At 36.8% G+C, this 22,785-nt stretch overlaps 1 protein-coding gene across 1 annotated transcript in view; it reads left to right on the forward strand.

Moving 5' to 3' along the window:
* Positions 1–2,018: 2,018 nt before the first annotated feature.
* Positions 2,019–22,785, forward strand: part of LRRIQ1 (leucine rich repeats and IQ motif containing 1) — a 308,516-nt gene continuing 287,749 nt past the window's right edge. Inside the window, exons 1-7 of the mRNA XM_069095103.1 lie at positions 2,019–2,102; positions 5,399–5,514; positions 7,207–7,342; positions 9,461–9,569; positions 18,361–18,455; positions 19,702–19,816; positions 20,655–20,881. Coding sequence (XP_068951204.1) covers positions 7,208–7,342; positions 9,461–9,569; positions 18,361–18,455; positions 19,702–19,816; positions 20,655–20,881 — 681 coding nt within the window. The 5' untranslated portion in view covers positions 2,019–2,102; positions 5,399–5,514; position 7,207. The remainder of the gene's footprint in view (positions 2,103–5,398; positions 5,515–7,206; positions 7,343–9,460; positions 9,570–18,360; positions 18,456–19,701; positions 19,817–20,654; positions 20,882–22,785) is intronic.

The following is a 22,785-nucleotide window of genomic DNA, read 5'->3' on the forward strand; positions in this document are numbered from 1 at the left end:
ATGTCATGTTTTGACCTTCTCTGTTCTTGGTTTGTCACTGAATAAAATGGAGAGCACCTATGCTGGTATTTTGAACCTTGGGAAGTTGCCTTTGCTTGGCATTACATTACAATTGTCTGCATTCCTTTGATGGAGGATCTTTCTACATTGTCTGCATTCTTTTGGGGTGTCTACATTCTCTTGAGGGGGCATAAAAACTCTGAGCTCCTTGCAACTTTGGCTTTGTATGAAATGGTCCTGTAATAAACAGACTATTGATTACAACACTATCTCTTTATTCTCACCGCTCGCTAGCCCATCAACTGCACTGGCCACAGTAACCATGTCAGATTTTAAAAAATGTATTGATTGGCTTTGGTAATTTTTTTCCTCTTCTCCCTGTCTCTCTGTTTGTTACCCTTCTCTGTGCCTCTTTTGACCTCTTTCATTGATGGGGAAAAGGGAGAAATACAAGAGAAAATATAAATATTGTAAAAAAAAAAAGACATAAATAAAATAAAATGAATGCTGCAGAATTGCAAAGAATAGCCTTGGTCCCATTTAAAAAATATGACTTGTTTGCAGAGGTTAGGGTAATAGTGTTCTAGGGGTTGAATGTTGCATAAAGATCAGATTTTTTTTTTAATGTATGGATTGTTTTTTTCTCTTTTTTTCCCTAAAAATAAATATTATAAAGGACGACATTTTGGCAAGGTGGATGGGTTATAAGGGAAAATTCAGGCATTACAAAAAATCAATAATTTTATTTATTAATAATAAACATTCAATAATAATAATAGATATAGCATTTACTGAAATACTTTCCAAATATTTCACTTTACATACACAATCAATCATATTATTAAGTGCCTACGTCAGGCACCATCCTATGTGCTGGGGGCCCAAAAGGAGGCAAAAGGCCCTCAAGGAGCTTACAATTTAATGGAGGGAGACAACATGCAAACATACAGACACACACACACACAGAGTAAGCTATACATTAAATTGAGGGACTTAGGAATGCTTCCAGTCGATGATGGGATTTCAGTTGGGTCTTAAAGGACGGTTATTATCTCCATTTTACAGATAAGGAAACTGAGGTATAGAGGTGAAATGAACTGCCAGGGTCACACAAGGGGAAAACGTCTGGAGTGCTATAGTCACTGTGTCACCTTCCCCAGTGGCTGTGAGTTTCAAATTAGAATCATCTTTCTGGGAAGCAATTCAGAATTATGCAAATAAAGTGCTTAAAATGTCTATAGGATTTCTACCCAGTGATTGTACTCCTGGTATATACTCCAAGAAAGTTGGATATCAAGACTGATATAAATAAAGACTTTATTTCTTTTTTCTTCCTTTACTCACTTATTAATTTTAAAAGTACGTTTAATGTTTATTTAAATTCTTTTAAAACAGATTATTTTCATCTTTTAAACATTTATTTTTCAAAAATATTTTTAAAAGCAATTATTTTAAAAACTAAATTTATTATTTATTCATTATCCTTCCCTTAAAATCTATTTATATTTCAACAAATTTTTTATTTTATTTAAATGAATCTGGTAATTTCCTTTTTATTAAAAATTATTATTCATTTTATTTCTTAAAACTCCTTAAATTTATTTTTCAAATTTATTAATCATTCACATTTTAAAGTTTATCATTTATTTCTATCTCCTAAAATAATTTATTCACTTATTATAAAAATGGATTTATTATTTATTTGATATCTTCGCAGAAAATGTTATTATTTTCATATCTAGCGCTGAATTTCCTCCCTCCTTTCCCGTCCATCCTCTACCCTCTGAGAAAGCGAGCTGCATCATAGGTATTATACATGTGAAGTCATGCAAAACACATTTCATATTGAAAGACTCGGTTTTCTAAGCGTGTTGGGGGAGGGGAGGACGCCCACCTTTTTTGCTTCTGCCTTCCAGTGACACCCCCAGCTCCCATCCCAGTCCCTCACCATCCCAAGAGCCTTCTGCAGAACAAAAGCGAACTCATTCTATTTTGAGCCCTGGCAGACCCTATCTTCCAAGTCCCGCCCTGGTCGCCCGCGGTTGGTCGGTGCCATGGTTACGCTTTGTTTGGAGGCAATGGACTCTTCTCTTCCAGAGAAGGTAAAAACCTGGGCAGCGGCCTAAGGTTCCAGCCAGCGTGGGTGGTCTGGGGTCCCGGGTCCGGTTCCCCAAGGGCTTCCGGAGGAGGTGGCCTCGGGGTGGGTGGGCCTCGGAGGGGGCGGCGCGGGGAACGGAGCCCTCCCTGAGGCCCCCCGCGGAGGAAGGCCGACCAGTGAGGTCTAAATTGCCTCAGCTGCCTCAGTGGAGTGGACTACCTTGGCAGGTAATGAGCTCCCTGTCACTGGAGGTGTTCAAGCAGAGGCTGGATGGCCACTTGTCGGGTATGTTACACGCAGGGGTTCTTACAAGCTTGGACCAGAGGAAGACGCTTCCCCACCTGCCCCTAAGTCTACTCCTACCACGTGGTATGAAAAATGGTCTGTGTTTGGCTTTTGAGCAGTTGGGTTTTAATCCTACCTCTGCCACTAACTTCCCCTGTGACCTCAGGCAAGTCACTTCAACTCTCTGAGCCTCAGTTTCCTCTTCTGTAAAATGAAAGGGTCGGGACAGGTGCTCTCTAAGGGCCTTCGGAGTCCTATGAACTCACCTGGCTCAAATCCTTGCTGAACTGGGAAGGTTTCCTTCTCCTTAAAGGAATGAAACTGCTTCTGTCCAGAAATGCAGGCATTGTTGCCCAGTAAACTGCTGTGACCGTGAGCCCATCACTTCCATTGTCTCAGGTTCATCTGTAAAATAAGGAGGTTTGGAAGCCCCCTCCACCCATGAATCTCTTATTCTAAATCAAGATCCTGCAGAGTTTCACTACAGTTTATTTCATCTTGTTTTTCACTTTTACACAATTTCTTTAAGTATCTTGTTAATTTTCAGCACACAGGGTTTGTAAACAGGGATTGGTCTAGATGACCTCTCTTGTCCTTCCAGCTCTAAAGCTTCCTGTTCAGGTTCTACAGTTCAGAGCTAACACTCTTAAGATTTTTGTTCTTGTTATCTTTCTTTTTTTTACATCACCAAGTTTTGTTCACAGTATCTTGTGCCTGCCAGAAAGCTATCCCAAATAATAGATGTTTTTAAAGAAAAAGAGACAAAATCAGGAAAATTGATCAATATGTGAAAAATGTGTAAAGATATGTGCAAAAATATGCACCCGTGGACCTTACACCTTTTCAGCGGAATGAGGTGGAGTCTTCTGCTGTCTCTCACCCTAGATTTGTTTTAGATGCTTTGTTCATTTGTTGATATCCATCACTTGATATTTCTAGGCTTCAGTTTCTTCATCTCCAAAATGATAGTGGTGGCTTAAACAGACTTTCCCAACTTTAATTTTTATAGCTAATTATAACTAATTTTTTAGTGAAAATAAACATGATAATCTATTTTTCTGGAAGAGCCCTTTTGAACATGTGAGTTCTCAGGGGTGCCAGCAAGCCCCATTATTTATTCAGATGGCTCTCTTTTTAGCTTAGCTAATGCTTGAAATTGTAAGGCAGATTTATTTCATGGATTTAAGGCTTGCAAAATTAAGAGGTTGGACTCAGTGGTCTCTAAGGTGCCTTCCAACCTAAAAATCTAGGATTTTATGTGATCCTATGACTGTTGTTGAAATTGAGCCATTTTTTGTCATTCCTGCCTTAGAATGAATGAGTCTGTCAGATTATTTTTATTGTTCCAGTTTGGACCTTGGCTAGAAAAGGAGAGTCCATTTTGGGGAGTTGAAGAAGAGCCACCAACTTTGAGTAGTCATTCTCCCATAGTTCCCTCTTAATTCCTCTCCACCTTGCAACCTTTGTAAAGATTCAGCAGGGGTGCCTTCTCCTATCTCCTCTTTGGTGATGAGCTTAGTCATTATCATTTCATATTTCAATTCATAAAATCGTAGATTTAGTGCTGGAAAGGATTTTAGAGACAATCTAGTCCACATCCTCATTTCACAGATGAGGACACCAACCAGGAAAGGAGAGGTGTCTGACTTTCTAAGGTCACACAGATTGTAAATAGCAGAACAAGAGATTGTTGTTGTCTGACTTCCTAGTCTAGTGTCTTTTCTTTGGTACCATTTTGCTTCACTGTTGTTCTTTCCATTTACATAGTAATAATAATAATAATAACATTTATGTAGAACTTTAAGATTTGAAAAACACTTCAAATATATGTGATCTTACAACAATCTTGGGAGGTAGGTGCTGTTATTTTATAACTGAGGGAACTGAGTCTCTAAAATCCTTCCCAGCACTAAAGTCTCCTCTCCTAGTCATAAAGAGCCATCCTTTATAAAAGAATAAAACAGTTTAGTAAAACTATTGAACTCTTCCAAAAAGTCCAACATTATATGTGTTTCATTCATTCAGTCAGCAAGTATTGCATACTTATGCCTGGCACTGGATATACAAGCACAAAGAATCAAAGTGTCCCTGTCCCAAAGGAGCTTGCATTGTAATGGAGAAAACAAGAAGGAAGGAAGGTAGGAAGGAAGAAAAAGGAAAGGAATGGAGTAGAATTTGGACCTGCATTCTGGAGACCTGGATTTGAAAACTGCCCCAGGCACTTTCTAACTTTAATTTAGCCAAAGTAATCACTAAGAGATAATCACATTTGTTCAATCTACATTATAGGTTCTTTTGTGAGAAAAGCACTGAGGAAACTATATGAGAATACTTTTAAGGTACTTTATCTACCTTAGAAGCTATGTAAATTAATCAGTTATCCTCTTTATTTGAGGTTTTTTGTTTTGATTTTTTTGAGGTTTTTTGATCTAGACCTATGGAATTTCACCTGTAGAGGGAGGAACAACAGCAGCAACAATAATCTCTTCCCATGACATCTTTTTGGAGGAAACTAGTAATTAGCCTCCAACAAATATAGTCTGCAGTCTCTAGCAAGTGGGTATTGCAAATTTTAAGGATTTTACTGAAGAAAGTATTGAATGTAAAATCACACTGTTAGTAAATAGTGGAACTAGGATTTGAACCAATGTTCAAACAAGGAAAGGGAGATCTCTTTCTGCTCTACTGAGTTGTCTCTTGCTCCTTTGTAACTTGGTTTTTTTTTTTGTTTGTTTGTTTGTTTTTGCCTTTTGGAGAGCAATTGGGGTTAAGTAACTTGCCCAAGGTTATACGACTAGTTTTTTTGTGTAGGTGTTGAGTGTCTGAGGCCAGAACTGAACTCAGGTCCTCCCTACTCTGGGGCCAGCACTTTACTCACTGCGCCACCTAACGGCCTGCTCCTTTGTAACTTGGATAAGAAAAACAAGGTCAAATTGTTGGGATCCCAAAGTTCAATAGAGCTGAAGTAGAGCTTAAAGTTCTCTAGTCTTCTAAACTCACCCCTTCTTTTTACAGATGAGAAAACAGAGGCCACAAGAGGTCTAGAGATTTGCCCAGAGTCACCCAACTGGCAGGCACAAAAGCAAGACTTGAAACCCAGGCATCTGACTTGAGATCCAGGGCTTTTTCAGGTACTTAGTAGCACCTCCCAAGGGTTTTTTTTTCTGCTTCTTTTAAAAAATATTTAGTTATAGGTTTTATATTCATATATATACATTTATGTGTGTACTCATATGTATGTACACAGTGTGTATATGTACACACATGAGTATATGCACATGTATGCTGTGCACTAACATGTATTTGTGTGTATGGGTATGTATACACATGTGGATATGTGTATACATGTATACACACATGCAACGCATCCACATATATCTGTAAAATATGTCTATATACACAATCCTATACATATGTAAGTATAATATTCCTATATACATAGATGCCTACATGCATACATATAGTGTATGTTTTGCTGTTCAGTTGTTAAGTTGTATCTGACTCTTCAGAACCCTGTGGTTTCTTGGCAAAGATATTGGAGTGGTTTGCCATTTCCTTGTTCAGTGGATTAATGCAAAAAGAGTTTAAATGACTTGCCAGGGTCATACAACTAGTGAGTGTCTTCAGATTTGAACTCAAGTCTTCCTGACTCCAGACCCAGCATTATATCCACTGAGCTACCTAGCTGCCTTCAAATATATGTGTGTGTATGTGGTATGTGTATAGATATTATATAGCTATAGATTTATATATTATGTAGACATGGATATAATAGAAACCAAGGGAAACATTTAAATATGGAAAACATATGTGTATATATGTATATACAATCACACAGATTAAGATATATGAAAAAATATATAGATGTATACATACACAGAATGAATAAATATATGCATACACACATTTACATATATGTATACATGTTTGTTTTTCATATTTAAAATTTTTACTTGGTTTCTGTTATATCTATATAATATATACACATGTTATTATCATTGTTCAGTTATGTCAGTCATACCTAACTCTTCATAACCCCATTTGGGGTTTTCTTGATGAAGAAACAGGAGTCATTTGCCATTTCCTTCTGTGCTCATTTTGCAGATGAGGAAACTGAGGCAAACAGAGTAAATGACTTGCCCAGACTCACACATCTAGTGCATATCTGAGGCCAGATTTGAACTCAGGAAAATGAGTTTTCCTGACTCCAGGCCTAGCACTCTATCCACTGTACCACCTAGCTACCATGATATATTATACACATGCACACATCCATACATATTTACACACATATATAGAAATACATAAACATTTATAATATAAAGACATTCTGTACCTGGAATCAAGTTTTATAGAATTGTACTCAAATACTCCCAGAATCTGTGATTTTTGTAGGTGTTAGTATTCTCTTCACCAATTTGCATAAAAATATCCCAAATCTTAATAGATGGTCCTGGAGAATTTATGTCTGAGAAATCGATCTGTCTGTAGCAGTGCTGGAGATGATGCTCTATGACTTGCTTAGACTGGTCTTTGGACAGATACATTCCTGGATCCATACTCAGAGCTTTTCCACATTGGTAGAACTTGTAGTAGTTTGCCCTTCTTGACTGTCAGACCCTTTGAGTATTGAGATGGACCTATACATTTTTAAGACATATTAGAACATGACTTTAGTAGGAGCTGCAAGTTGTGCTACATGAAGTGTGCCAGAAAGTTTTGAAATCAGTATGTTTAACTAGAGATATATTTGAGTCTAAACAGATTTCACTGTCATTGTGTCCTTTGTTTTTGTTTTCATGGTTTTGCTTTTTATTATTAAGAATGTGGGATGACAAAGATATTGAAGTGGAGCTGGAAGAAGAAATACAGGCTGAATTGGATAAGATCAGTGTTTCATCTTTGGAGATAAGAGATGACACAGACTCCTCCTTTGAGTTTGGCAGTGAGAGTGATCCAGTAAGTGTCTAGCTTCTAAGTTTCATTAATTTTTTTAGTTTTGCTCATCTGCGTTACATTAAGCTTTTTAGAAATAATATAGCAACAGACGCTATTAGACCTGAAAAGCTCCCAAGAACTCATCTAATCCTTCCCTGTCATTTTACAAATGGGAGTTTTGAAGCCACTACAGGGAAATGACTTGCCCAAACCAACATCACACAAGTATAAAGTAACAGTCAGGCTTTGAGTCTATCTCTAAATGGATAATTCTTTTGACTGCATTCATTATTAAAACATTGCCATTTAGGAAATCTATTAGAGAACAGACTTTGCCCAAATTCTATTTTGAAGTTTCATAATGGTCCACAAATGACTGTGAATTTTCACAGGCTATGTTAGGTAGCTTTGGCAGGTTCTACCAAACTGAAAATATTTAAAATACTGGCAATGATGACTTTTATGTCTGTTCTGTGAAGACTGCCTAACTGAATTCTGAGAGACTACTCAAAGGATAGCAAGTAGGTAATGATTTTCTTTTGGTCACAGGGAGGACCATCTACTAAGTGCTGGAAGGTTTGTGATCTACATTAATAGAGGGAGGTTAAACACTAATTGAATAACAGATCTTTTGTAGCCAGATTATGAAGGGCTTTAAAAGCCAAGCAGAGGAATTTGTACTTTATTCTAGAGGTAATTGGGAGCCATTGAAGCTTCTTGAGTTGAGGAATGATGAGGCCAGGAGACCAGAGAGTTTATGATGGTGTGAACCAGTGTGGTGACTATGAGTGATAACAGTGGGGACGTATTTTAAACATAGAATCTACATAGAATACAGAAGACTTGGCAAGCATTTGGACATGAGGGGCAGAAGGAACGAAGAAAGGGAGCCAGTTAGAGATGGATGACTCTGAGGTTGGGAAACTTCATGCCTACCAGAAAGAAATAGCAAAGTCATGAAGAGAGGAGAGCTATACTATAAAGATAATGAGTGACATTTTGAACTTCTTAAGTCTTTAATGCTTATGGAATATCCAAGCAGCAATGAGGGAGGGACTGGACTTCTGGGTTGGGTTTAGATATACAGATAAAAAGCCACAGGAAGAATAAATTTATCTTCATTAAATTAAACCAATGAAAAAATCGTTTAATTTCCACTACAACCCAAACTTGTAGTGGAATTGTAGTTCAGGTTTTGTGATTACCTTGTAGGCAAGACTGCCTTATAACAAAGTACTTTTGTAATTAAATCTCTGTTGGGTGTGGGGTAGTGGGGTGGATAGGGTTAAGACATACCCATCTTACATAGAATTCTACTCAATTTCAAGTAGTCTGCAGTAGATTATTATAGTCTTATTCTTGTCAATTTATACAAAATACAAGCACTTTCACTAGATAGTAAATTAAATATGTCTCAGATGGTATAGAAAAGAGTATAGGAAATACATTTTCTAAGTCATGGAATAGTAAATATAGAAACTATGAGCTGAACACTTATAGGAGTTGCATATATAATGCAAATACAATGGAAAAACCTTTCAGCAATTCAGTTAAACCATGTAAGGGAACTTTGAAATTCACTCTACTATACTAAGCCTGTAAATTGTTCCCTTGTGTATTGATACTTCTGGGAGTGAGACATAGCAGAGAAAAAGAAAAAGGGGAGTGGATGGGGTAGAATTCTGCAAAGGCAATTCCAGAGGAATTGGTTAGAAAAGGAACTCAACCTTGGGACTTTAGAAGATTTAATTCCATGAGGAACACAGAGGCTAAAGAAGAAATAAATATAATGAGAATGTAAACTGAATCATAATGGGGATAAATTAAATTGCATATAATTGGTTTGTACAAATGTAATCACCGTTTAGTAAACATATTAGAGAATAGTCTCTGCTCAAAATCTGTTTTTCAAATTTTCTGTTTGTAGAAATATAGAAGCACCTGGAAGTGAAAAATAAATGTATCAATAAAGCTTTTGTCTCCTTAAAACCCCCATCATATTTGGCATGAATTTAAGAGTAATTTCTTAATGAAGATTTGCTCATAAAATTGAAAGAGTTGAAAGGAACAGTGAATGCTCAGCATAGTTTTATTAAGGAGCATTTTTTTAAAATTTGATTTTACTGTTCCCATTTTCAGGGAGAAGATTTGCCTGAATCAGTTCTTTATTGTATTAATGTCATAAAGAATCGGAGTAAAAATGCTGAAAATCTTTTTCTCCAGGACTTCGAAGATACTGACATTTCAAGTAAGCAGAGCTTTCACTTAAGTACTAAATGATTTCCCTGATATTTTCCAGTGTGATACAAGAATAAAATATAATTTTGCAAAAATTATCGGTTTAAAACTTCTATTCCTAACTAACCAATCCAGTTTAGCAAACATTTATTAAGACAGCACCGTGCTAGTGTTGTAAATATGTCCTAGCCCTCTGAGAATTGCCAAGCATTCCTAGGAAGGAAAACCCATTTACCAGACACCGTGAGTAACAACAGTGTGATTGCAAGGTCATACAAGGTAATTGAAATTCAGGGGAAGGAAACAGTACAGGGTAATTAACACACAGGGTAAGCAGCCGATTAGAGGTGGTAAAACAATCTCTCCGTAGCCACCCTTCTACTTACTGAATCTCCAGCTACCCACCAGACCCAGTGCCCTTGCCCTCAAGGTAGGCTACACAGCCTGGTGAAGTATTGGGAAATAGTCCTTTAAAGTCATCTGCCTTTTTTATACCCTTGAGCTCTAGGGCTAGTAGAGGCATAGCAAGTGGCTAAAAGCTGAGGGCTCTGGATATGCTAACCCCTGGAAGAAAGGAGACTGAAATAAGAATAAATTAGAGAGCTAAGATAAAGACAAATCAGCAAAGACCCTCCATCAGTCAGTCAACAAACTGACTACTGTTAAACACTTACTACATAGCAGACGATGCCAGTCACTTCACTAAGAGCTGCAGATACAAAGAGAGGCAAAATTAGTCACTGTATTTAGTGAGCTCACATTCTAATGGGGGAAATAATGTGCAAACAACTGTGTACATATGTGCATGCATACAGGGTGTATACTTTGTTGGGAAGAATCTCACAGGGAAGGAAGTTTTTAGCAGTGGGAGGCAGGGGAGACCTGGAAAGGCCTCTTGTAGAAGATGGGACTTGATTTGAGTCTTGAAGGAAGTCCCTGTAGCCAGGAGGAAGAAAAGGGAGAGAAAACATTCCAAACATGGGGGGCAGCCAATCAAAAGGTCCATTCAGGAGCTGGAGTAATATGTTCAAGAAACAGCAAGAAAAGGCTGATATTGCTGGATTGCAGAGTACATGGAGGGGAGTAAAGTGTGAGAAGACTGGAAAGGTATAAAGGGGTCAGGTTGTAAAGTGCTTTAAAAGCCATACAGAGAATTTTATATTTTATAGGAAAGCCACTCATTGGCATTCACCGAAGAAGGAAGTGACATGGTGAGGCCTGTGTTTTAAGATCACTTTGTAATGGAGTGGAGGATGGATGACCTGAAATGAGGAAAGACTTGAGGCAGGAAGACGGTTATAATAATTTATTATAATAAGAAGACCATTAGAATAGTTCAGGTGTGAGGTGATGAAGGCCTGTAATATGGTGGTGTCTGCCAGTACAAAGAAGAGACTGTATGAGAGGTATTGTGAAGATAGAAAGGACAGTCCTTGCCATCACATACGATATGTGGGTGAGTGCCAGTGAGGAATAGCGGATGGCACTTAGATTGATAGGGAAGATACTGGTATTCTTACCAGTAATAGGAATTTTTTTTTTTTGAGGAAAGACAGTGAATTGTTTTGGACACATGGAGCTTAAGGTATCTATACGATATCTAGTTCAAGAGTTCCAAAAGATAGTTGAAGATATGAGACTGGAGGTCAAGAAAGAGGTTATGGCTGGATAATTAGATTTTAGAATAATTAGTACAGAGATTATAATAGAATCCATGGGATCCAGTGAGGTCACTAGTGAAATAGTATGGAGATAGAGAAGAAGAGGGCCCAGGACAGAGCTTTGGGGGACACTCCTGGTCAGTGGGTGTGACCTGGATGATGATCAAGCAAGGAAGACTGAGAAGGAGTGGTCAGACAGGTACAATAGGAACAAGGAGAGAAAAGAGTCCTAAAAACTTAGAGAGAAGAGAGTATCAAAGATAAGAAGGTGATTGATAGTGTATGAAGACTGAGAAAAAAGTCATGAGATATGATGATTAAGTAATCTTTGGTAACTTTGGAGAAAACATTTTCACCTGGATGATGAGGTTGGAAGCTAGATTGCAAACAATTTAGAAGAGAGGAAAGGAAGTGGAGGCTGATTGTAGCCATAAAAGACAGGAGAAATATAAGGCTAATATGGATGTTTGGATCAAATGAGAGTTTTTGTTTTTAAAGAAATGAACATGTTCAGGGCAGCTAGGTGGCGCAGTGAATAGAGTCCTGGCCCTGGAGTCAGGAGGACCAGGTTTAAATCCTGCCTCAGCCACTTAACACACACAAAAACTAGCCATGTGACCTTGGGCAAGTCACTCAACCCCAGTTGCCCTCTAAAATGAAAAAACAACAACAACAAGAAATGAACATGTTTATAGGTATCAGGAAACCAACCCAGCAGGCAAGAAGAGATTGAAGAACGGTGAGAAAATGAGGATGATAGAAAGAACAATCTTTTGGAAAAGGTAGGATAACCTGGGAGCAAGGGTTTGCCTTGGCAAGAAGGAATCATGAAATCTCATGTGAGACAGTAGTGAAGGACGATTTAGAGCAGGAAGATGTCTGCATGATGTGAAATAGGAGGAAGGGAGAAGAAGGAATGGTCACTCAGTGAATGGCCACTCCAGTAACTCTTAAGTCAGTGAAAACTACCTAGACAAAGAAACTAGACAACTAATAACAAAGTAGTATCTGAAGACAAATACTGGGACAGTTTCTGTCTTAACTCTAACCTTGTATGTACCACCAGAGAATATAAGAGCAAAAACAAAACAGTTGATACCTTCAAGGAACCTACATTTAATGGGGTTTGGAGGTGGAAACACAACAATCATAAAATAAGGAAATCTGAAGACACAGGGAGCACCATCAATTGAGGGGATTGGGAATAATATTTCATAGAAAAGGCTGCTCTTGAGCTGAGCCTTGAAGGAATTCATTCAATAATCAGAAGTACCATTTAAAACAGTTATAATGACTTTAATTTGTGAAGTGTGAGCACCACATTAAGCAGTTTGCTACAATTGGTTTTTTGTTTTTTGTTTTGCTTTTTTGGAGGGGGGAAGGCAGGGCAATTGGGGTTAAGTGACTTGCCCAAGGTTGCATGGCTAGTAAGTGTTAATTGTCTGAGGCCGGATTTGAGCTCAGGTCCTCCTGACACCAGGGCCTAGCCTCCTCCTTGCTATAATTATTGATTCAGTGGATTACTAATTCATCACCCTGCCAGCTGTATCAGCAGTAATGGCACCAATGTTAACACATATTTAATATGACATATAAAGCCAAGTTCAAAGTAGTATCATGAGTAAATGGTAGGAAGCAACTCCAATCCCATGGATTTGCCCCAGACAGTCAATTTGTATTTGCAATCATTGTTATATTTATACATATATGTTAATATATGCAGATACATATTTATCTGCATAAATTTAATAATATGTGACATTTATATAGTACCTTCAAGTTTACAAAACAATATCCACACATATGTATATATGCATACGTGCACACATGCACATGATTCACCGTATGTGTGCACATATATGCATTATATACATGGGTACATGTATATATGTATTCATACATATATATATATACACACATCTATCTATGATTTTAGTGTCATGACAACCCTGTGAGGTCTATATTCTATAGGCATTATTATCCATTTTTCAGATGAATGACTTACCCATGATCACATAGTATAAGTGGTGAGACTTGAACCCAAGTCTTTCTTAAACCAAATTCAGCATCCTGCTCACTGTGCAATATTTCTTATGCAGCTTGTTAACTTTCTTCTCTTCATCAATATTAGTCATTGTCAATTGTTCTACACCTATTATGACAGATTTCTCCAAAGCATTCAGCTTCACTGTTCATATATAACATAGCACATAATAATAACAAAACCCAACCATTATTGCAACAAATTAATAGCATAAGATAATAAATTTACAACTAGAAAGAAACTTATAGATCATTTGTTCCAAACATTTCATTTTATGCATGAGGAAACCGAGGTTCAGAAAGATTAAGGAGCGTTACCAAGCTCCTACATTTAATAAGTCACCAAGACAGGAATGGACACAGGTCCTCTGAGTGATCCCCAGTCTAGAACTTCTTTTACTACAGCATGCTGCTTAAGAGTTATACAGCATTACCTGACATACCAATATGGAATCGAGAGGTTACTTTTAAATGTAAACCATTTAGTCAGCAGAGTTAAGGGAATCCACACCCTTGTCCAAGTATTAGTCATTTGTAGTTCCTGGAGATATCCCAAACATCCATGGTGAGTCCTTTGGACAAGATACTCTATATCTATTTAGCATAGTAGCTCAGGAGCCCCAATTGATAATCTGTCTCTGCTAGTCAACAAGGGAACACAATGACTACACAGTGAAATATTTCATTTAATGAAATAGCACTAAAAAGTAGTAATAAAACATTTCTTTCCCTAAGCTTGGAGAATACTTTCCAACAAATATGCATACAATCTAGGAAGAATGCACACCTATAGGGAATATGTACACATAAATGTATTCCCATAAAGAACATGTATGGCATGTACAGACACATGGAGGAGGAAACTCAAAACTCCATTGCTTTGGAGTTGCCCATATCACCTGCTGAGGTCAAGACATTCATCCTGGTTTTGTAAGAAGCATAGCATCTTCCCTGGACATTGCTCTCTGCTGGTCCCCAGTGGCTGTTGCTCATTATTACTCCTTTGGGTCTGTGGTCATTGCTGGGCACTGCCACCTGTGGCTCAATGAGGCAGGGCTTGTGGAGCTTTTCTCCATTTGCAGCTTCTGGTTTCAGCTGGACACCTTAGCTGGAGGGCTATTTTCTTCCTAAAAAAAGCATGAGTAGACTATGCCATGTTCTATTAGCTTATAGCCCAAAAGTGTCTCTTCTCCCACCCCTTCCCATCACCCTCTTCCTGAGCCCTGGCTGTAGCTTTTAGAATACTCTCTTTAAAAAAGACAAAAACAAAAACAATATGTATATGTGGGTGGGAGGGTAAGGTGACAGTAGGAAGTATGGCAAAACAAAACCCTTCCTTTAAAGGAAAAATCCCAAAACTTGCCCATTTTTTTTTTCCTCCCTTCACACTGAATCTGTTTTTCAGATCTCTTGCTACAAAGGATTTTCTTCTCTGGAAGAGTCCTCATAGAAAGTACCATACTCTTGGAGCTAGATTCTAGAAAATTTTAAAACTTGGGCTAAGGAATCAGTTCTTCTTCCTCTTCCCTTCTCCCTCTTCCTCCTCCATTTCCCTTTCCTTCCTCACGCCTCCCTTTCCCTCTCCCTTCTCATTCTCCCTCCTTACTCTCCTCCCTCCTCCCTCTCGCCACACATATTTATATATTTGTATTTATATATTTTGTAATTGGCAACTCTGAAGGAATGAGGGTAGGCAGGAGTACTGACACCGGTTAGTTTTTACAATAATTTAAGTGAGAGTAATAAAAGCATGAATGAATATTGTGTGTTAGAGTGAAAAAGCAGGTATAGATGTGAGACTTCTATTTAGTTGGAATCAATAGACTTGGCAAAAGATTGGGTGTGAAGGGTGAGGGGGAAGGACAGAGGAGTCAAAGATGACTGAGATTTGGCTTAGATTATGGAGAGGATGGCCCTGCCATCAATAGAACTGGGGATGCTGAGAGGAAAGGAAAGGCTTTAGGAGGAAGATGAGGTACTGGTGGAACATCATAGTAGAGCTCTCCATCTAGCATTCAGTTTAGATAGAGATTTGGGAGTCATCCAGAGAGGTCATAATTGAAGCCATGGGAGGGGATGAGATCACCAAGGGAGAGAGTATATGTAGTGAAGAACACTTTGAATAGAGCCTTTGTGGATGCCCACTGTTTGGATGAGGAAGGAGAAAATGAACCACAGAAGGATATTAAGGAATTGTCTGACAGGTAGGAGGAGAAATCAGGAGAGAAGAATGTTAGGAAGTTGGGCAAGGAGAAAATAGCAAAAAAGAGTGGGCAAGCAATAGTGTCAAATGTTGTGGCAAAGTCAAGAAGAGGACAATGACTAAGGAAAGGCCTTTGACTTTGGGAGGGAAGAGGTCATTAAAGATCTTGGAGATAACATTTTCAGTTCAGCATAAGGGAGGACAACCAAGCCCTCTCTCTATTTAGTTATTTAGTTCTGTTTGGAAATCTCTCCACTTTTTTCATATCTTCCTTAATTTGTAGGTACATAAACTACATCCTAATTGTGATAGTATAATACTACTACTCCTAATAGCTGATATTTATGTAGTGATTTCATTTGATTATATTATTAGATAAAATTCTGGCCAATAGATATATACTTAGAGGGTTACAATTATATTAATACAATTAGATACAATTCTTACAATTAAGTATCTGAAGCCAAGAAAATGACACACATTTTCTAAAATATACTTTTGTATGTATCATTGTAGTTTTGGCATGAAAATAACACGACAAAGTATTTAACATTTAAGGATTAAAAAAACACAATAAGACACTTCATTTAGTATCCAAAGCCCTTCTTACCAGCCACCCCCCTTCCCGTATGTGATGTACCTTTCCAGTCTTCTTATTGTTCAAATACTCTTTGATCCAGTGACACTGGCCTCCTTTACTGTTTCATAAACAGGATCCTCCATCTCTTAGCTCTGGGCATTTTTTCCCTAGCTGCCCCTCCTCCCACCCCCCATGCCTAGGATACTCTTCCTTCTCATCTCTACCTACTGACTTTCCTGGCTTCCTTTCGTTCCCAGCTAAAATCCCATCTTCTACAGGATGTCTTTCCGAACCCCTCTTAATTCTAGTGCCTTCCTTCTCTATATTGCTTCCTTTTATCCTGTATATAGCTAATTTATACATATTTGGTTGTACATACTTGTACATGTTACAAATTTGTTGTCTTCCTCATTAGATTGTGAGCTCCTTGAGGGCAAGTTCTGTCATTTTGTATCTGTAGCACTTAGCGTAGTGCCTGGAATATAGTAGTGCTTAATAAATATGCAAATTGACTAACAGTTCATTATGGACCTGGTAAGAGATGCCTTTGAAGTGTTTCCAGCCTATCTACCAAAGCTAGTTTAGTACTGACATAACCTTCAGGAATCCAGCGATATTTTTTTTTTCTACACTATAATGGGGAATCAGAGCAGTATCTGAAAATATTTTATATAATAATCAGATAATATACTATGTGAAGAAGAGCCTAACTAAATGTAATCAACTTCATTGTAAGGCACTTAGTAGTGAGAAGAAAAACATTTTAGAGGAAGAGAAAAAAAGACCTCATAGCAGGTATGACACCATTGTCTTAGACAAATAAAATGAATGAATTTTAGATCTAAAAGGGGCTTTAGAGATTATCAGCCAATTAATACTTATTCAGGAAGCATTTATTAAGTACCTTTTTTTTTTGTCAGACACTGTCCTAGGCTCTGGGGATGCAAAGGCGAAAATAAAGTAGTCTCTGCCTTAAAGGAGATTATGTCTTATTGGTGGAAGCTTCATGTATATACACACATTCATACATGCACACACATATAAATACATATGTAAATACAAACTAGATGCAAAGGGAATATACTTTTGTTTGTTTTGAAAGGGGAGGTATCAGGAGAGGCCTCATGTAAGAGGTGTGGCTTGAGTTGAGCTTTGAAGGAAGATAGGGATTATGAGAAATAGAGTGGGAAGGAGGTACGTTGGATATTTCATTTAAAGGTAAGAATGTGAAAGACAATTTCCTGTGTGAGGAAGTTTGGCTGAACTGAAGAGTTCATGGTGGGGAGTCACGTGAAATGAATGAAGGAAGGTAGGCTGACATTAGATTATTAAGGACTTGAAATGTGAAAAAGTTGTATTTTATTCTAGTGGTCATAGGGAGTCACTAGAGGTTTTTGAGCAGGGTAGTGACATGGTCTCATGTGCTTTTGCAGTTACTTTGGCAGTTGTATAAAGGAGGGATTAAAGAGGGGACAGTGTGGAGGAAGGGAGACCAATGAGGTTACTGTAGTAGTTCATAAGAGGTGATAAAGGGCTAGAGTAGGAAGTGGCCATGTGAATGAAGAGATGGGAATGAGAATAAGTGATTTATATTTACAGATGAGGAAACCAGAACTTGGCCAAAGATCCACACTGCTATTTAATGTTAGAATGAATTCTAGAATCTTGTCACAGTATCTAGAAGTTCATTTAGGTCACTTCTCACTGAATGCAGACATCCCCACTACAGTGAATTGATGGATCCTCATCTCCCCACTGCCTTAATACGTGTTGTGAAAAGAAATGTATTGTAAACTTCTTGCTGTACAAGACAGTCTTTTCCATTTTTTATTAGCTCTATTATCAAATAGGTATTCTTTATTTTCACTTATCCCCACTACTTTTAACTTTTACCCTTGGTTTCTATTTCTGCCTTTTGGAACTATGCTGAGTAAATCTATACATGGCAACCCTTCATATATTTCTTCCCTTTTATTGTCAAATAGGTGGTGATTTTGTTAATGGAATATGTCCTAGGATAGATAGCCAAGGATTAGGTAGTCCCAGAACTTTATAGTGATACAGTTTAAACCTAGCTTTTATAATCATGGCTCATTTACTTTTTACATGTAAAGACAACCCAAATTTTACATGATTGCATTTAATTTTCATTCTCCCCTGTTTTAAGTATTTAATGATATATTTTATCACAGACCTTAAGATTATAGAAAAATAAACTAAGTTTGATAGCTTAGCAAATTTTAACTATAGTTTTAAATTTGAACAGATATGTAGAAATATAGATATAGATTATGGATTTTCCCCCCCTTTCCAGGTTCTACTTATGGAGCAGTTTCAAACAATCCTACAGATTTTATGGATGAGTTGACATCTAAGTATCATGAAAATGCATTAGAATTAAAGAATAAGGTATGCTACTGAAACTTGACTGATGGTATTCAGTTACCTTTTTTTGTATTTTGAATTTTGGATCTGCCTAATGATTCCATATCATGATGTCTCCATGAATAAGGGAAGACAAAATTGAGTACAGGTTTTGAATTATATTGTTTGAGAGATCAAAAAAAAAGGACTGTGTTAGATAAAGCAAGGTATTGTTTCTTTTCTCTGACATGTAACATTAACAAACTGAAATTTAAGTTTTAGGATTATAACTAGAAGCAATGTAATTAACATGAACTCAGGATATGCATATTGGAAACACAGATATTGGGAATTTAGATTATGAAATGAATAAAACAAAAGAAGCTGTGCATTTATAGAATTATTTTTTGAGTTTCTAAGGGGAAAAAATGATGTAAGGGTAGAGATAAAATCATGTATTTTATGAAGATAGGAAAACAGTACACTCTTTCTCTTCAATTAGACTTAATTAGGGGACCTTTGAATAGAAAATTAGAAATTAAATACAGAAAAGCAGAAAAAAAGGAATAATATCAGAACGTTAGGTAGAAAGGAGAATATGTAATTATTCCAAAGATCTATGATTGTTGTTTTAGTGCAGATTTTCCCTTCAGTGACAGATTAGAATTCTTCTAGAGGCAGTCAGGGTTAAGTAACTTGCCCAGGATCATACATCTAGTAAGTGCTGAGGTCACATTTGAATTATTCAGGTCCTCCTGGCTCCAGACCTGGTGCTCTTATCTTCTCATATAGTCTTTAAGACCTTAAGGTCACCTGATTGAGATACTAAAGTAGGAATTGAGTAGAGGTGAAGGGACAAAAAAACAAATTCTGTATTCAAAATATTGGGACAGTTTAATTAGACATTATGATTGAGTATTAGAAACTATTAAGGCATATATCAGCAAATGAGAAGGTAAAGGTAGGATCATATGGAAAGAAACATACATTTGCAATATAGAAGGCAGTTGTGAAATTCCTGTAGATTGATAATTAATCAAAATTTAAAGGGAAATTGGTTCCAAATTCTCTTGTTTAAATGGAGATTTCAAAAATAAAAGGCAGGGCTGTTCTGTAAAGGCATTATTTCAAGTTCATTTTTCTATTACAAAGTCTCAAAATGTTTATTTTTAATACATATTTTAAGCATAATATTTCACATAAAATGTTTTTGTTAATTTTAAAGTGTTTTTCATAGACTTCCACAAATTTTCATTAATTATGGATACCCTTTTTTTTTTTATCTATTTAGATGTTATTTGAAATAGATAAAGAATTACAGATACATTCAACCCGTGATAAAATTCCTAATTCCACTCAACTTCCTAATTTTTGTAACTTACCTGTTGATGAGCCTCTTTCTTCAGGTAAATATCTAAATACTGTGCTTGATACCTTTGGTAAACAAGGTTGCTAATTATACAGAACATGTAAATTAAACATTTTTGTTGTTTGCATGTGTGTATGTTTATTTTGTAACCTTCAGACTTAACAAAGCTATAGTGTGATTTTTAAAATCCCACTGGTTAAGTTTATTTCATAAGATCATAGAATCTTGACTCTCAGGACCCTAATTGAAACTCAGAGGGGTTAATGACTTGTCTAAGGACATACAGGTAGTAAATGTCAGATGTGGGATTTGAACTCAGGTCCTCTTGACTCTAGGGCTAGTACTCTTTAAAAATATGTACTCTTAACTTCTTTACAATTCCTAAATTAATTCTTCTTCATCATAAATTCAGATGCACTGTTGGTTTTCAGTATGCATAACTGGCTATGAATTTATTACTTTTGTTTTATGAATTTATTACTTTTTAAAGAGAATCTAAGCAGATTCTGTTTTATGCAGACTCTAAGAATGTTAGGGCTGGAAGAACCTTGATAGGTTACCTAGCACTTCCCACTCATTTTAAAGATGAGGAAACTGGTGTGATAAATTGCTTGACCAAGGTCACACAAGTAATTAGTACTAGATCTCCATTGCTCTAGACCTCTTTTCAATAAACCCCATTAGCATCCTGATTGCAATTCAAGTTTCATATTCATTTAAACCTCTATTTTGTTCTTTAAATACTTTTGACCCAAATATCACTGATGTGTTTTGCATGTTTGTTCCAATTAAGTTATTTCTACACTTTAGGAGGAATGATTTTAAATAGTTTAGAATTTACAGACAAAATATTTTTTATATTAATATGAGTATAGATGATACTGACACAATAAGCCTCGGGTACTATGAAGTTGAGGAAAGATGTCGACAGTCTTTTGCGGCATGGGAGGACAAACAGCGGGAATTGGAGAACCAAGAGACTGAAAAGTTCAGAGCTCAGAGAAATAGAGAGGAAAAACAGTTACAAGAGGAAGAAGAAAAGAGACATTGTTGGATGAAGCAATTTGAAATGGAAAAGAAAAAAATAGAAAGTATTCATAAGGTAACACAGATGTTACTGTTATTTGTTATTGTTGTTATTGTTCAGTTGTGTATGACACTACATTGGATTTTCTTGGCAAAGATCCTGGAGTTATTTGCTATTTCCTTTTCCAGTGTTTCCCCATTTTAAAGATGAGAAACTGAGGTAAATAAAGGTTAAGTACTTGCCCAGAGTTACACAAATAGTAAGTGCTTAAGGTCAGACGTGAACTCAGGTCTTCCTGACTCCAAGCCTGGTGCTCTATCCACTGTACCACCTAACTGAATTTGTAAATAATAAAGATCCCTAAAAAGGTATATCCTCACAATCATTATCTGTGCTTGAGATTGAACTTATCTTATTCAGCACCTGCTTTTTATGTTAAGCACAAGGGCACTAAAAGCAAGCACATAAGAATTGTTGGAGGTGGTGGTCAGTAAATAATTACGAATTTTGTAATTTTCTTTTTATTGAGCTTTGCTAGACTTTTTTTCCTTTTAAAAAAGAGATTTTTGATTAATATCTGTTGTTTTTTTAGATCACCTAGATTTCCTACTCCTATCTATTTCCTCTCATCTCCAAGAATTATCCTTTATAATAGTTTTTATAAAGAGAAAAAGGAAGAAGAGAAAAAAATTAGGAAAACCTATCAACACATTGAAAAAATCTGATGTTATATACAATGTTCCATTCCAATTGACTTGAATCTCTGCAAAAGAATGGGGAGATGTCTTCTCATATCTTGTCTTCTTTGGTACCAAGATTATTTTTTATAATTTCCCAATAGTTGAAACATATTCTTTACAATATCCCATTCCATTTTGATTTTTTCATGGTTCTTTTTCTTCACAGGGTTGTGTCATTGTGTATATTGTTTTCCTGGCTCTGCTCTCAATTTACTTTGTTATTAGTTCATGATGTTTTTATATACTTTTCAGTATGCACCATTTCTGATGATTCTTCCATGCAATAATATCCCATGACATTCATATACCCTAGTTTGTTTAGTCATTCTCCACTCAGTGGACATCAACTTTTGTTCAGGTCTTTGCTACCACAAAAAGTGCTGTTACAAATATTTTGGTGTGTGTGAAACCTTTGCATTTATTAATAACCTCATCGGGGTATATGGCAAGTAGTGAAATCTCTGGATCAAAAGGTATCTTTGCTAAAATTGTAAGTGATCCTTGAGCCACTAGACTTAAGAGCAGTGCTAGAGATTCTTCTTTAAAAAATATATTATTTTCCCCCAATTATATGTAAAAATAATTTTTAACCTCCATTTTTTTTACAATTTTGAGTTCCAAATTCTCTTCCACTTTCCCTTTCCTTCTCTCTCATTGAGAAGGTAAGCAGTTTGATAAAGGTTATACATATTGTAATAGTAATGGAATTTAAAGATACCCCTGTATTGGCTTGGTTTTTGGATTGATTGTGTTAAAACCCAGAGCTTGTGAATCCAACTTGTGGGATGGATTTGTTGATGTGAAAAGAGAGTGCTGAACTGGGAGGAGCTGGTGACGTAAATTTAGGGAGACACAAGCAAAGAGAGAGGCAGAAGAACTTTTTGGAAGCCTCATCTTGAAGGCAGAGAGAGACTGAGAGGATTGCTGAGGGCCAGTTTGAAATGCCCAGGATTTTTGAGAGCTGCCACCCAGAGCTGCCAAGGACTGAGGAGACATGGCTGTGTGATAGTAATGGCATTTAAAGATTCCCCTGTATTGGCTTGGTTTTTCAAATTGATTGTGTTAAAACCCAGAGCTTGTTAATCCCACCTGTGGGATGGACTTGTTGATGTGAAAAGAGAGTCCTGAACTGGGAGGAGCTGGTGACGTAGATTTGGAGAGACAAGAGAGAGGCAGAAGAACTTTTTTTTTGGAAGCAGCACCTCGTGGAGAGAGAGAGACTAAGAGAATTGCTGGTGG

This window comes from Petaurus breviceps, unplaced genomic scaffold (assembly GCF_028583685.1).
Source record: "Petaurus breviceps papuanus isolate PSGF00001 unplaced genomic scaffold, PetGlider_PUasm1.0 225, whole genome shotgun sequence".
Taxonomy (NCBI): domain Eukaryota; kingdom Metazoa; phylum Chordata; class Mammalia; order Diprotodontia; family Petauridae; genus Petaurus; species Petaurus breviceps.